This window comes from Pseudophryne corroboree, chromosome 1, assembly GCF_028390025.1.
Source record: "Pseudophryne corroboree isolate aPseCor3 chromosome 1, aPseCor3.hap2, whole genome shotgun sequence".
NCBI lineage: Eukaryota > Metazoa > Chordata > Amphibia > Anura > Myobatrachidae > Pseudophryne > Pseudophryne corroboree.
This window is the reverse complement of record NC_086444.1, coordinates 1096342404-1096358614: the sequence shown is the minus strand read 5'-3', so window position 1 is coordinate 1096358614 and position 16211 is coordinate 1096342404. Positions and strand designations below refer to the sequence as shown.

Here is a 16211-nt window from a genome sequence, read left to right as displayed (position 1 = left end):
TACTGGCACATTGCAGTCCCATAGCATTCCATAATGACACATCGCAGTTCCATAGCATTCCATACTGACACATCGCAGTCCCATAACATTCTATACTGGCACATTGCAGTCCCCTAGCATGCCATACTGACACAACGCAGTCCCATAAGATTCCATACTGGCACATTGCAGTCCCATAGCATTCCATAATGGCACATTGCCGTCCCATAGCATTCCATAATGGCACATTGCCGTCCCATAGCATTCCATACTGACACATCGCAGTCCCATAACATTCCATAATGGCACATCTCAGTCCCATAGCATTCCGTACTGGCCCATTGCCGTCCCAAAGCACTCCATACTGACACATCGCAGTCCCATAACATTCCATACTGGCCCAATGCAGTTGCATAGCATTCCATAATGACACATCGCAGTCCCATAGCATTCCATACTGACACATCACAGTCCCACAACATTCCATACTAGCACATTGCAGTCCCATAATATTTCATACTAGCACATTGCAGTCCCATAGCATTCCATTCTATGGGGACTGCAGTGCCGGCTAGCCGCAGCGGATATCAATATGCATATTGACAATGCGCCAAACCTCCAACAACGTCAGTTCATAGTTCATCCCTCCCTAAGAGGTTTGTGGAGCACCTGATACAAGCAGAATAACAGTTGTAGCAGCTGTATCTGTAAAAGTGTGTCCTTGTTTACAAGGCAGCGGCATTACATTCTCCAATAATAAACAATCCGAAATGGACGGCATTTCCATGGGGTTGGGGCTGATATGTCGGCGGGCAGGATCCCCGAGGTCAGCATACTCACTGCGCTTGCCATGCAGCAGGATGTGCGCTCGCCACATGTTCTACTCCCACTCTATCCAATCAGTTTAAATCAGTAGCCCAAGCAGTGTATTTGGCTGACTACAGACATGAAAATTCATCGTGTTATTGGCCAAACAGATTTATAAGTGAGTTCATTGAAACCTGAATGATTCTAACATAGCGGGTTTTTTTTTACATATGTAAATGAGATTATAAACTGCTAAAAAGAGAGAGAACACATAATTGCTGATAATTTACAAATTGTCATACCTCTATAAGTGTGCCCCCGTACCGCCGCTCATTTAAATCTTCCTGACCCACTAAATGTTGTCCTTTGGGGCGCATTTGTGCAAGAAATAATCCTCCTCATTTTTCCTAGGTGACTAAAATATTTGCACCTACAGTAGGCCAGCTTGGCATGCAAACCCATAAAATGTGAGTATTGTCCAGAAACTAGCTGCAGGATGTCATAGATGAGTATGTTCTTTTTTACATGCCTAGATGACTCTTAGAGGGTCTACCTATTATTTGTCATAAAAATAATGCTAATAGAAATATAATATTGGTAACAGATAAATACCTACTAGCACATCTAATGTGGGTCATACACATGGTCTGACTGGCCAGACTGTTATTAATCTGGTCATTATCATGCATGCACCAATAGATTTTATTATTTTTATATATATATATATATATATATATATATATATATATATACACTTTCTCATTCATATATAATGAATGAGAAAGTGTGTCCAAACTTTTCACTGGTGCTGTATACATATAATAGGGCCCAGACCAGACACTCTGTGATGGTCAGCCAAGCCTCTGGAGCCTGGCAACATCCCTAAACATGGGCCCCTACTATTACATTTCCTGGTGGGCCCTTCATGCACCAGTCCATACATCAGTGGGACGACTCCCAGACGCCTATCAGTGGTCAAAAACGCTGATGGGCATGCATCAAAGACTTGCAATCCTTTGGGGAATTTAGGAAATCCAGAATGTTAAAAGTCCCAGACTCGTCGATCCATTTTTCAGCCGTAATTGGCGAATCAAGGATTTCTAACATGTTGGATCTCTCTGATCCCCCGACCCAGACATCAGGAGAATGGTTAATTGCCCTGATTCTCCCCTGATGTATGGGCCATTTAATCTACCCATTGCACTTACTATCAGATAACTGCACTCAAAAAGAGAACCTTACCCTTCTAAGGAACTGGACAAGTACTGGGTTGTAAATAGTATTTGATTTTACTCCTCCCAAAGCTATATTTTAGTCTTTGGTTACATTTCATGAATGCATTAGCCTTTGGACAGACCTACGTTTATCCCAAGTATATTTAAACGCATTTATTGCTGTTTTTCCAACTGCAACTTCTGGGAGTATTGGTGGTTACGGTTCCCTGACAACCCTCATATTTAACACTGGCCGTGAGTGCAGATTGCAATAAAAAAAAACAATGCTATAGCAGAGTGATTCATCCTTGGACACAGATATATAAAAACAAGTCTATTAAGATTCTATGTCAGTCTTTGTTCCAATGAATCACCTAGCTTCCAGTGATATCTAAAGGATGCCTCGCCATACCTTCGAGACCTGGGATTTCAAACATTCTGTCTGTAAAATAATTCTATAAATCCAATCCACTTAAGAGAATTTAAGATTGCTTGGCAGTTTTTCCCCAGCCCCCCTTCCCGAAAACAAACATAAACGCTCATGACAAAGGGAAAAAAAATCGCTACAAACAGAATGTCTTGTATAATAATGTTTTGCATCCTTTAGGATTAAAACTTCATAGGCACACAGGAATCACTGTCCTTTGTAGTTACTTTTTATACTTAGATACTCGAGTTTTAATACAGTTTCTATTAGTAAAATCAAAGGCAGCTTTAGTGTGTTTGCAGTCACTTTGTAGTGACTCCTAGACAGACAGATGCTGCAATGTATATACACCTCATAGCTGGTACCTCCGACTGTTTATGTATTACAAGCAGGATGTCCATATTGTATGATGAGCTACGGATGAAAGGGAGAAGTCTGCTCGGGAAATCTGCTGTAAATTCAGGCTGCAATAGTTTTTACAAGAACAGCAATTTTTCTCAGTGATCATATTTTTGCTTTGAGTTATAGCTCCGGATTCCGGAATTGATGATAGGTTGGTTTAATATAGTCCTTACCTTTGACTGCTGGAACTCAAGATAGTATGTGAAATATTCTATGCAATGGAGCCTAGGAATCTGTACGTTAAAATAAATTCTAAGGCATGATAAGTAATACCGTGGCAACAAAATGCAGGTATGAATGAAACTTCACTGTGTTTCTTATCAGTATAAATGTTATTCTACATTTTAAGTGACATTTTCACAATGCGCTGAAGCTGGGAATTGTGTGGTTTATTAAACCGGCGTGCTGCAGCGTTGCTATATTTAGCTGTAACATAAGGAACGATATACTAAAAAGTAATATTGAGTAGTATTTATGTCGATATGGAAGGCACATTATTATCAGTGTAAAAGAACTAGGAATGAGGGGAAAGCTGAGAATATGCTTATACGACTGAAGGCTTTGCCATGCAGGATTACACCAGGACATAAAACCAGGAGAACATTATTAAAGGCAATTGTTAAATTACTGCAGATAATGTGTCACGTTTAGTTGAATATTTTATGTCCAATGTATATTGTAAGGATATAGTAAGCAGGACTTCAGGTCTACATTGATGGTGTGCACATGGATAAATCATCATTAATGTTCATGCATGCAAAGTGTCATCTATTACAGAATTTTCACAGTTGTTATTACTGTATGGTTAGTGCTAGTGTTACAGTTAGGATAAGGGTCAGCATTAGGGATACTGGGGCAGATGTATTAACCTGGAGAAGGAATAAGGAAGTGATAAACCAGTGATATGTGCAAGGTGATAAAGGCACCAGCCAATCAGATCCTAACTGTTAATTTACATATTGGACTTGATTGGCTGGTGTCTTTATCACCTTGCACATATCACTGGTTTATCACTTCCTTATGCCTTCTCCAGGTTAATACATCTGCCCCAGAGTTAGCATTAGGGAAAGCATAAGGGTCAGCATTAGGCATAGGGTTAATGTTAGGGATAAGGTTAGCCTTAAGGCTAATATGAGGGTCAGCATTAGGGTTTAGTGTTAGAGTTATCATAAGAGTTAGCATTAGGGCTAGGATTAGCATAAGAGTTAGCATTAGGGTTAGCATTAAGGTTAGCATTAGGGTGAGTATTAGCATAAGGGTCAGCAATAGGGTTAGCATAAGGGTCACATTAGGGTTAGCATTAAGGTTAGCATTAGGGTCAGTATTAGCATAAGGGTCAGCATTAGGGTTAGCATAAGGGTCACATTAGGGTTAGCATTAAGGTTAGCATTAGGGTCAGTATTAGCATAAGGGTCAGCATTAGGGTTAGCATAAGGGTCACATTAGGGTTAGCATTAAGGTTAGCATTAGGGTTAGGTTTAGGGTTAACATAAAGGTCATGTTAGGGTTATGATTAGGGATAGCATTAGCATAAGAATCAGCGTTAGTACTAGGGTTAACATAAGGGTCACATTAGGGTTAGGGTCACTGTTAGCATTAGTGTTGGACAGATATAGAATTAGACTAAATGACCACTACCAACAGTTCAACGATGTTGCCATTACATCAGTAGTGACATAATGATTATCAACATCATGAATGTCAACATCGAGAACGTCTAGTATACAGTAGGTCAGATTTTCCCAGTGTATTTTGGCCCAGGATCCAATTCAGCATTGAATTAACAAAGTATTTTAATGATTTTACTGTAGGCTATAAGTTAAATCAATATTTTTGTATTAAATACAGAGATGAGTATCCTCCACCTGTGCTGGCTATGTCTACAAAGCCGTCACTGTGTTTTACTGTTGTTTTTAGTTTAGGAGCCGATGAATATCTGCAGTGGATGCCTATTTGGAATATTGTTTCGGTGGTATTTATAAAGGGTCAGGTGCTTGAACATGGTCTGCAATAAGAGTATGTCCTAGCAAAGTCTAAACAATAAATTGACAGGTAATGATTTTGGGGTTCGACATCAACTTGATCGATGAGCATGTGCTGCTATTGGCCCATGCATATACATGTGGTAGTTAAGTCTTTTACCTTTTTTACCTTAGTCTCCACCTCTCTCCTCCGCACTCATTACCTGCTAACATTTCTGGTTACACAATATAGACCACTGAGACGGATTAAGTGCCCCATGGTCGGGAAGTGATCAAGAGCCTATTGTCAGCCCCAATATCTTCATAAAAACATAACAATAACTGCACAATATTATGAGGGAAATAGAAATACAATTCTAATACGTATGATTTATGGACGACCGTGTGGCCACCTGAGGGGCCACTGGCGTATCTATAATGGGTACAGTGTGTGCGGTGCACACGGGCCCCTGGGTCCAGGTGGGGCCCACACTGCACACACTGCGCCCATTTCTTCTATACTTACCTTTCCGGCGTCCATCGGCGACTGTGTGTGGGCCCCCTCCTCCCCCGTAGCCATCACCGCCGCTGCTAGCGCACTGACCACTAGAGACTCTGGCCAAGTGCCAGAGTCTACAGTGCATGCGCAGGACTCCGAAAAAATGGTGCAGCGGCCATTTTTTGAAGTCCATATTAGCTTGCACTGCTGTGGAGCCGGGTGATGGGGGAAGTGAAGATGGGGGAGTGAAGAAACTTCACTCCTCCAGTCACTCCCCCCTCCCCCCCCCCCCGCCACTGAGTCGGCCATATCGGCCGTCGGGCACCACTGCGTCACATCGCCGGTTGTGTAGGGCCCTTAAGATAGATCTGGTTGATCAAAAGAGCCAACTTCTCTGCACATTTTCATATTCAGCATTCACAGATCCACAGAAAACAAGGACTATGACACATGGGAGAGTGTTTGCCATACTTGCATACTCTCTCAGAATCTCCGGGAGACTCCTAAATTTTGGAGAACTACGCAGGAGACGTAGATCAGCCTCTCAAATTCCAGACACTTCCCCAGTGGAGTGGGTGGGGATGTGATGATGCAAATCACTGTGAATTATGCCATTGTTGCGTTACTTGCCACTGCACAATGTTGCGAATCACAGCATTTTGTCACATGAGTGGGACTCTGATGACACAAACAGCATCACCAGCTCCCCACCTCTTGTTTCTCCTATAGTAGAAATAACAGCAATGCGGCATTGCCGCATGTAGAGATGTTCCTCTCTGAATCGCCCATAGATGAGTATCCTTGGTTATGGAACATGCGCAGTGCCAAAAACAGCAAGTTCTGTCCACAAAGCAGACTAGGGTGCAACTCTGAATCGTCAACTCCAAGTTCATAAGTGGAGCTAATACTTCCAGCAGTTCATCGGAGCTATCAGTGCATTTTCTGTTTTGCTGATCTAACCACTGTTTATGTAGTTCTATCAGAGGTTTCTCTTAATCTTCTATATCCCACCGTAACGTTAACACATCTCATTATGGGGGTCATTCCGGGTTGATCGTAGCCGTGCTTAATTTAGCACAGCTATGATCATGTACTCAGACACGCGGGGGGACGCCCAGCACAGGGCTAGTCTGCCCCGCATGTTAGTGCCACCCCACCCCCCCCCCGCAGAAGTGCAAAGGCATCGCACAGCGGCGATGCCTTTGCACTTCAAGAGTAGCTCCCGAGCAGCACAGCTTTAGCGTGCTGGCTGGGAGCTACTCATTGCTCCACGGCCCGCAGCGGCAGCGTGTGACATCATGCAGCCGCTGCTTCCCACTCCCCGCACGGTCTGGCAACCAACGTCTGTGTTGGCCGAACCGCACCCACGAAACGGCAGCCAAACGCCGCTGTTTCGCCCCCTCCCGTCCATCGACCGTCTCTGCCTGTAAATCAGGCAGAGGCGATCGTACCGCAGCGACGGGCGGCCATGTGCTGGTGCACTGCGGCGCCGGCGCATGCGTGGTTCTGACCCGATTGCTACGCAGCGTGCGATCGGGTCAGAATGACCCCCTATGTATCAAGTCTGGATTATCTTTATTTTCACATCCTCAGCCAATTGCAGTTGGAAGGAGGCAGAAGAATTACAATATAAGTTAGAAATGTCTGTGTATTTGTTTGACACTGGAGTTGTCTTTAATTGTTCTAATGATACCGGAGTCTGTTGACTTTCTTAACTTTCTTAAAACAAAGTATAAAGTTCAATCACCTTGAACGATGGCAAAAATGTGCACATGCTACATTATCATAGCAAATACTCATCAAATAAATAGTAAATCTGCACCACAAATTGCCAAATGCTGTTATGTTATGTTTAACTGTGGCACATAGAGGTGAGCGATATAGGGCCTAATTCAGACCTGATCTCAGCAGCAAATTTGTTAGCAGTTGGGCAAAACCAGGGGGGTAATTTAGACCTGATCGCCTTCTAGCATTTTTTGCAGCGCTGTCATCAGGTAAGAACTGCGCATGCTATAAAAAAAAAGGGGGATATACAGCGCTTAAGACACAGAGTAATGTTAAATACACATTTTATTACTACATCAGAGAAAATATTTTTCCAAATAAAAAAAATAAATGAATGCTCAATAAATCATTAAAAAGGAATTCCTTAATAGTAAATATAAGTCTCAGAAGCGTGCCCTTAGTGGAAATAGTTTGTTTATGACAGGATTTGTGATGTCGCCATCAAAAAAGGTGCAGATTTGCTAGCATATATACAGTCACTGAGTATGTCCAGAATTGACAATAAATATTAATAATTCATCCACTTGGATGTAATTGCCAGTTCCGTGTTCCAATTTAGAAGGCTCCAATGATGTATGATTCGTATGGCAATGGCAATCTGTAATGGAGTCCTGGTCCACAGTGGAGAAACAGTTCTGTGTTCCAATTTGAAGGTCTCCAGTAGTGTATAATTCATATGGCAGCAGCAGCCAGCAATGGAGTCCTGGTTCACAGCAAGGGAACTGTGGAAGTTCTTTGATAAAGCTGCCTGGTGCAGCAAAACGCATCAGGTTCTAAGACCCTAAGTGGACACCTTTGACCAGCGCCACCATTGCCTTTTCACAACAGTCAGGATTCTTCATATTAGCAGTTCCCTTGCTGTGGACCAGGACTCCATTGCTGGCTGCTGCTGCCGTATGAATTATACACTACTGGAGACCTTCAAATTGGAACAAGGAACATTGGAACGGTCGCCGGGCGGAAGGGGGAGAAACGGTGGCGTTTGCCTGCCGTTTCGTAGGCGCGGTCCGGCCAACGCAGGCGTGGCCAGACCAAACGGGGGGCGGGCCGTAGCGGCTGCATGACGTCACACGCAGACGCTGCAGGCTGGGGAGCGAGGAGTAGCTCCCAGCCAGCACGCTAAAACTGCGCTGGTCGGGAGCTACTCTTGAAGTGCAAAGGCATCACCACTGTGCGATGCCTTTGCACTTCTGCGGGGTGGCTGACACAGACATGCGGGGCGGGCTAGCCCTGTGCAGGGTGTCCCCCCGCATGTCAGTGTTAATGATCGTAGCTGTGCTAAATTTAGCACAGCTACGATCAACTCGGACTGACCCCCATAGTCACTTCATTCCACATTTAGTTGCAAAATGTAGCATATTTCACTAGCAGAATTTGCCTTTACGTGTCCCAAGTCCAAACCCAACTCCACTACTCCTTTATTCATACTGTGAAGTGTAAATTCAGCAAAAACACTTTTATAATACAGTGCACAATAGCATTCTGCAGATATATGAAGTATAACGTGGAACTTGAAGCTTGTATTGGTGGAACTATGCAGCTCTGTAATACACCCGATTTCTATTGCAAGATTCAATCCACATAAAATTTTGATACAATGGGGGTAATTCTGAGTTGATCGCAGCAGGAACTTTGTTAGCAGTTGGGCAAAACCATGTGCACTGCAGGGGAGGCAGATATAACATGTGCAGAGAGAGTTAGATTTGGGTGGGTTTTTTTGTTTCTGTGCAGGGTAAATACTGGCTGCTTTATTTTTACACTGCAATTTACATTGCAGATTGAACACACCACACCTAAATCTAACTCTCTCTGCACATGTTATATCTGCCTCCCCTGCAGTGCACATGGTTTTGGCCAACTGCTAACAAAGTTCCTGCTGCGATCAACTCAGAATTACCCCCTATGGGGGTCATTCCGAGTTGTTCGCTCGCTAGCTGCTTTTAGCAGCATTGCACATGCTAGGCCGCCGTCCTCTGGGAGTGTATCTTAGCTTAGCAGAATTGCAAACGAAAGATTAGCAGAATTGCGAATAGAAAATTCTTAGCAGTTTCTGAGTAGCTTGAGACTTACTCCTACACTGCGATCAGTTCAGGCCATTTCGTTCCTGGTTTGGCGTCACAAACACGCCCTGCGTTCGGCCAGCCACTTCCCCGTTTCTCCAGACACTCCCGCGCTTTAACCTGACACGCCTGCGTTTTTCCGCACACTCCCAGAAAACGGTCAGTTTCCGCCCAGAAACACCCACTTCCTGTCAATCACACTACGATCACTTCAACGATGAAAATTCTTCGTTCGGACGTTAGTAAATCTACTAAGTTTTGTGCTAAAATACGTACCATGCGCATGCGCATTTTTGCCTTGATCGCTCCATTGCGAAAATCGGCAACGTGCGAACAACTCGGAATGACCCCCAATGTACGTAGCTCATCTCTACCAGTTGTGTGTATGTCCATCTGCTAGTCAGAAGAATTGTCAACAAAATCTACTGCAACCATAGCTATGAGTCCATGAGTGACAACAGAATTGCATATGGGTCACAGAAAGTATCCACCCTCCCCTGTATGGGATGCAGTCAATTTACCTCCAATCAAAATCCAGATGAAATCCCAACAAATCCAGTCGAAATCCCAACAGCAATTGACCGACGGTCAAAATCCCGACAAGGTCAAAATCCCGACATGGACAAAATACCGACATTTAAAATACAGACAAGGTCAAAATACCGACATGTAAAATGCTGACAGGTCAAAATGCCGACATGAGTTTTTCATGAGTTTTTCATTGAAACCGACTTGTTCATACTTAACCATCCCAGTGGATCTGGAGGGGGAATATAATAGTGTGCCGAGTGCAGCGAAGCACCGTGCCCGAAGCATTGCGAGCGCAGCGAGCCACGCTTATATGGTGTCCATGTCGACCTATGTCGACATACACACAAAAGCAACAAAAAAAGCATGTCGGTATATTTACCTGTCGGCATTTTACATGTTGCTATTTTGACCTTGTCGGTATTTTAAATGTTGGTATTTTGTCCATGTCTGGATTTTGACCTTGTCAGGATTTTGACCGTCGGTCAATTGCTGTCGGAATTTTGACCGTCGGGATTTTGATTGGCGGTATTTCATACCGATCCCCCCTGTATATCCTCTATTCCTGCTGTCTGTCAGCTGCTCCTAGTACTGTGATTGGATGAGAGAACACAATGCTGTGTGTCACAGTAGTTACAGTAAATACTGTTTTTCCTTCTACAGGATTACTTGAATTTGTTGATTATATAATTGGTTATGATCTTGTGCATATAATACACTTTGAAACCATGAAGCGAAGCAAATCGTAGAACATATACAGTATACAAATAAAAACTATACAAATATAATATTTTAATGAAAATGAGTCCGTAGATAAAACATGGATCTATACATCTAAAGAATTGTCCTTATTGTGTTTTACTTTTCTTGCTCTAGTGTCAGATACTGTATTCGTGACATGTTCTTGTTTTTGTTGCTGCTAAATATTGTTTGGATGATGAACTTGGGTTTATGGTGAACTCCTATTCAAGATGACTTCTATGTATTTCCAGGTGTGGTATGAAATGGATTGCTTCAGCACGGGCATCACCTCCAAGGTAAGCCAGCATTCTCATGCTGTATATCCAGTCTGCATACAGTATTCTGCATCACCTATTCATAATTGCTAAATGTACGGGTATGGGTCGTTGGGTCGACACAACTTAGGTGGGCAGTCATTAGGTCGACCACTGAAGGTCGACATGGGCATTAGGTCGACATGCACTAGGTCGACATGTACTAGGTCGATAGGTGAAAAGGTCGACATGAGTTTTTGGACTTTTTTTGGTGTTGTTTTCTTCATAAAGTGACAGGGAACCCCAATTAGTGCACCGTGTCCCCTCACATGGCTCGATTCGCTCACCATGTTTCGGGCAAGGTGCCTTGCTGCGCTCGGCAAAGGTTACCGTTCCCAATTTTAGTCCACGTGGATCGTAAAGTAATGAAAAAGTCCAAAAAATTTTTACAAAGTGAAAAACTCATGTCAACCTTTTCACCTGTTGACTTAGTACATGTCGACCTAATATCCATGTCGACCTTCAGTGGTCAACCTAATGACTGTCGACCTAAGTTGTGTCGACCTAACGACCGTATCTCAAATTTACATAGTAGTACAGCTGTGTTCTCAGTTCCTCTTACGGAATGTTCACCAGATGGCAAAAATGAATGTTTTAAAGTATTTTCCATTCTTATTTTTATTCTTCCTGTAGTGCACTTGCTTATATGGGGTTTGAAATGATGTATGGCTATTGCTGGGTACATACTGGTCGATATATAATTAGTCATATCGTCAAACGATATATCGGAAACAGATCACCAGATGTGTTGTTCCTGCAGCACAGCCGATGTTGATATATCTGAAAGATGTATCGGTGCATATGCATGTGTGTACCGGTGACCCGCAGACCGCCCGTGCACTGCCTGTAGGGACCGTGACACTGACATCACAGCTAGGTGTGGGCAAATTTAAATGCCTGCTCAGTTATGACATCTGGTCCCACATATTGGTAAGTGCCAGATAGATCTTCTAATGGGCCCTACACATTTAAAGATCCGCCGCCGAGCTGCCCGATGGCGGATACGGCCGACGGGTGACCCAGCGGCAGGGGGGCAGTGACGGGGGGAGTGAAGTGCAGGCAAATATGGACGAGATCATCCATATTGGCCTGCATGTACAGCCGACGGGACACCAGCGATGAACGAGTGCGGGGCCGCGCATCGTTCATCGCTGGTGACTCCACACTCAAAGATATGAACGTTATCTCGTTCATATTTTTGAGGAATATCGGCCAGTGTATAGGACCTATAAGTGTGTATCCAGCCTAAAACAGTTAGGGCAAATTTACATTTGCAAATTGGTATATATGTCATGCACGGTGACTGATCCTTAACAAAAGTTTGGCAAAATCTGACTTTATTGTATGTGTTGTCTATTGTCTTATTTGAATGAAAAATTATATTGTTTTAAAACAAATACAGACATTTTGATTCCGCTAAATGAAGCAGTCATGATATCCAGATATTGATATGGCAGTGACTGAAATGCTGTACAAAGAATTTCATGTGTTTTTGTGTTGAGTTTTGTGGTGATCAACCAAACCATTGCGTTTCTACTTTCTAGTCCCTAGCTGGACACTTAGGACCTGATTAACTTTTATATTGCACATATTTTCACATCTTAGATACACATACTGAATATTGTACGTAAAACTTGTGTAATCTAAAAATGTAAATTATGCAATGCAATATAATGTAACTCAAACCATAAATAAATGTATTTACAGATGAGACATAGAAAAATTGTAAATGTGGTAATTTTAAATAATTGGCAAAAAAAAAAAAAAGATATTCACGTATTGGCTACCAAGATGGGGACATAAATTCTTAATAAAAGGCCCCAAAGCAAATCTATAATTCTCCTTTAGATTTTTACATTTTAAACCTAACCCTATGCCCAGTTTTAGCACAATTATTTATTACAAGTTATTTATATAGCGCACACATATTCTAGAGCGCTTTACAGATAGTATTTGGTCATTCATACGGCAATAGAGAGCTTGGCTGGACTCATGTACTTTACAGGGGGCGTGGCCTAATTAAAGGGCGGTGTAATTAAGGGAGGTGGGACCTGGGCACCTCCATCAAACCTGGGCCCGGGTAATTAGTACTCCCCCCCCCCCCCCTTTCCCCTTCCATCTCAGCACCTCCGGCCATTCAAACCACTTCCTTCCCCAGTGGAGAGTCTCTACTACATGTACATGCAGAGCAGACACACATACACTAGGGCAGTGGTTCTCAAACTGTGTGCCATGGCACCCGGACACTTGCAGGGGTGCCTCAGGTTGGTGACCCAGGACCAATTCAAACTCTTTGCTGTTAAAGTAATAGGCAAAACTAGTGCTTGTGGCCAGTGGCGCCGAGAGGGGGGGGGGGGGGGGGTGTACAAATTACCTGGACCCAGGTCTGATGGAGGGGCCCAAGCCCATGCCTCCTGTGATTAGGCCTTGCCCCCTGAAAAATACCTGGGCCCAGCCAGGCTCTATACTGCCCTGGATGGGAGGCATACCATGCTCCTGTGAGTGGGTGCTTCTCATGTGCTAGGCACGCCCCCAAAGAGGTGTGGCTATGGCCCGAGCATGCTGTGGTCACACCCACTCAAGGGGTGGGGGCAGAAAGTTGTTGTACTGGGGCCCAGGATTTCTCTAGGGAGCCCTGCTTGTGGCTGCCAATCAGAGCTGGCCCTAACCAATATGATGCCCTAGGCAAGATTTTGGCTGGTGCCCCCTAGCACCACCGCTGGTTCTGCCTCTGACCTTGCACCTCTTTCCCAGCACCATCACCCCTCACCCATAGCAGTCCTTGTACCCCCTATATTTTAAATAGGAACAGTTTGCACATTTGACGCACAGCCCAAAAAGGGGCATCTTCTTGCTGGGAAGGGGCATGGCCACACAATAGTAACCCCAATTCCAATTACGCCACACAGTACTGCAACTTTATTCACATTTTATCTTGCGATAGTGTCCATAATTCATATTACATCTCACAGTAGTATCACTTTACCTTATAAACATTACTCCTCACAGTAGAGCCCCTTATTCACATTACATCACACTGAATTGCTCCTTATTCACATTATACCACACCTTATTGCTCTTTATTCACATTAGACGACACAGCAGTGCCCTTTCTATATGCAACGCCACATAGTAGAGCACCTTATACACATAATGCCACACATTAGTAATGCATTTATACACAATTCCACACAGTAATGCCCCTTACACATATGAGACACATTAATGTCCTTATAAACATAATGCGCCTTACACATTATGACAACCTTTATTAATGCCCTTTTATACATATTGTACCTTACACATATGGCGCACATTATTAATGCCCATATACACATAATGACACACATAGTGCCCCCTACACATTTGCTGCACATTATTAGTGCCCCTATACACATAATGACACACATACAGTAGTACCCTGCTACACATATGCCGCACATTATTAATGCCCTTATACACATAATGACACACATAGTGGCCCTTTACACATATGTTGCACATTATTAATGCATTTTTACATGACACACACAATGCTCCTTACACATATTCCGAACACTACTGCACAACCAACCCACTCACGTGCACACAGCACTCACACTTCCACTAACACTGTGACCTCTGCCTCTGCTTGGATACAGATGTGTCCTCACAAATCTTGCATCAATGCTAATGTCGGGCACCTTTTTTTAATGAAAATGCATCTTATTTGCATTGCTATGTGGCTAGGATGCACAAGCAGCTTCTGCTGATTAAACTGATATGCAGCATGCCTATATACTGTGTGAGACTGTGGCTGTATCTGCATATGAAATGCTACACCCAGAATATAGGCATGCCGCATATCATTTTAATCAGCAGAAGCTGATGATGCCCCTAGGCATATCAAATGCCCTAGGCAATTGCCTAGTTTGCCTATGCCTATGGCCGGCTCTGCTGCCAATCATAACATACGTGGACAAACAGAAGCAAATCTTGTTCCTCACCACATAATTGAACCTAAGGAGGACATATAAACATAATTTACTTAATTTAATTTTTTCTTCTAAATTTCTCAATGAGAAACTTTTGGCCTAGGGGTGCCGTGAAAAATATTCTGATACTCTAGGGTGCCGTGATTCAAAAAGTTTGGGAACCACTGCTCTAGGGTTCATTTTTGTCCGGAGCCAATTACCCTACCAGTATATTTTTGGATTGTGGGAGGAAACCGGAGCAGCCGTAGGAAACCCACGCAAACATATACAAACCCCACACAGTTAGGCATAAATATTAACCCGTCAATTTCACCATAATCTGATTACAGTATACATAGCTCTCAAAAAGCCTTTAACGTGCCACCATTGTTGTTACAGCACAGCAAACCAGTGACACAATCCATTTCTGCCTTTTATACTGCTGGTAGCTGAAGCAATCTAGGAATACAATTAATACAAGATGCACATGGAGAATTGGTGTAACAAAGTGGAAAAATCTTGCCATTAGCAAATATACATATTTAGTATCTTTCTATCAAACTGTAATGCTTGGCTATTGTGACAACAAAAGAATTATTCTACAGATTATGCTAATGTAGTCTATTCTAACAATAAAAGTTATAGAGCACTGTTTAAATGTTAATGCTCCACGTGGTCCCTGAATGCTTGCTTTGGAATAGGTTATCTGTAAGGCAATGCTGATAAAAGTAATCTCTCAGTCCTGTGAGACTCTGTGCTACTCTAGTATCCGCTGAAAGTGCACTAATGCCAGAAGGAAGCCAGATCCAGTCATAGGAACCCCAAGTAATGATGGTGAAAGTAGTGATCAACTGGACTCTTAAGGGCCATACAGGAGGATGTGTGCTGTGCGAGGGGGGGGGGGCGACACGGGGGGCCGCTCATTTCACCCAGCCGTGAAATGAGCGACCTGCTAGATTGTGCCTGCATGCAAACCAGTCTAGCATCGGCGATAGCGACACGCGGGACACCGCATCACTGTCGCCGGCACCCTACACACGGAGCGATGTGTTCTTAATTTCTAAGCAATCTAGTCAGATTGCTTAGAAATTAAGTGACCGTCGCTCCGTGTGTACCCCCCTTTAGGGGTATCTTTACTAAAGTGCAGATTTTCAGAAGTGGAGATGCTGTTGATAGCAACCCGATCATAGGCGTGCGCAGAACATTTTATTAGGGGGGGCACGGTCGGAAGGGCATGTTTAGCACCACCTACTGGGCATGTCTAGCAGCGCCTATTGACACTCAAAGCAATATAAAGTACATAACACAAGAGGCCTGGCCAGGGCAGCCAAGAGAAATTCTGGGCCCCGGTACAACAACTTCCTGGGCCCCCCTGCCGCACTGGAGGAGGTGTGACCACAGCGTGCTGAGGGCATGGCATTGGGGGCATGTCTAGCACATCTGAAGCACCCACTCACAGAAGCATGGCATGCCTCCAAGCCAGGGTAGTAGAGAGCCTGGCTGGACCCAGGTACTTTTCAGAGGGCATGGCCTAATCAAAG

The 16211-nt window shown here is 43.7% G+C and overlaps 1 protein-coding gene across 1 annotated transcript in view; it reads left to right on the top strand.

Moving 5' to 3' along the window:
- The window catches only part of LOC135050554 (uncharacterized), a 1514661-nt gene that overhangs the window by 1490317 nt on the left and 8133 nt on the right, over positions 1 to 16211 (top strand). The window contains exon 7 of the mRNA XM_063957025.1: positions 10655 to 10699. Within this exon, the coding sequence (XP_063813095.1) occupies positions 10655 to 10699 (45 nt within the window). The remainder of the gene's footprint in view (positions 1 to 10654; positions 10700 to 16211) is intronic.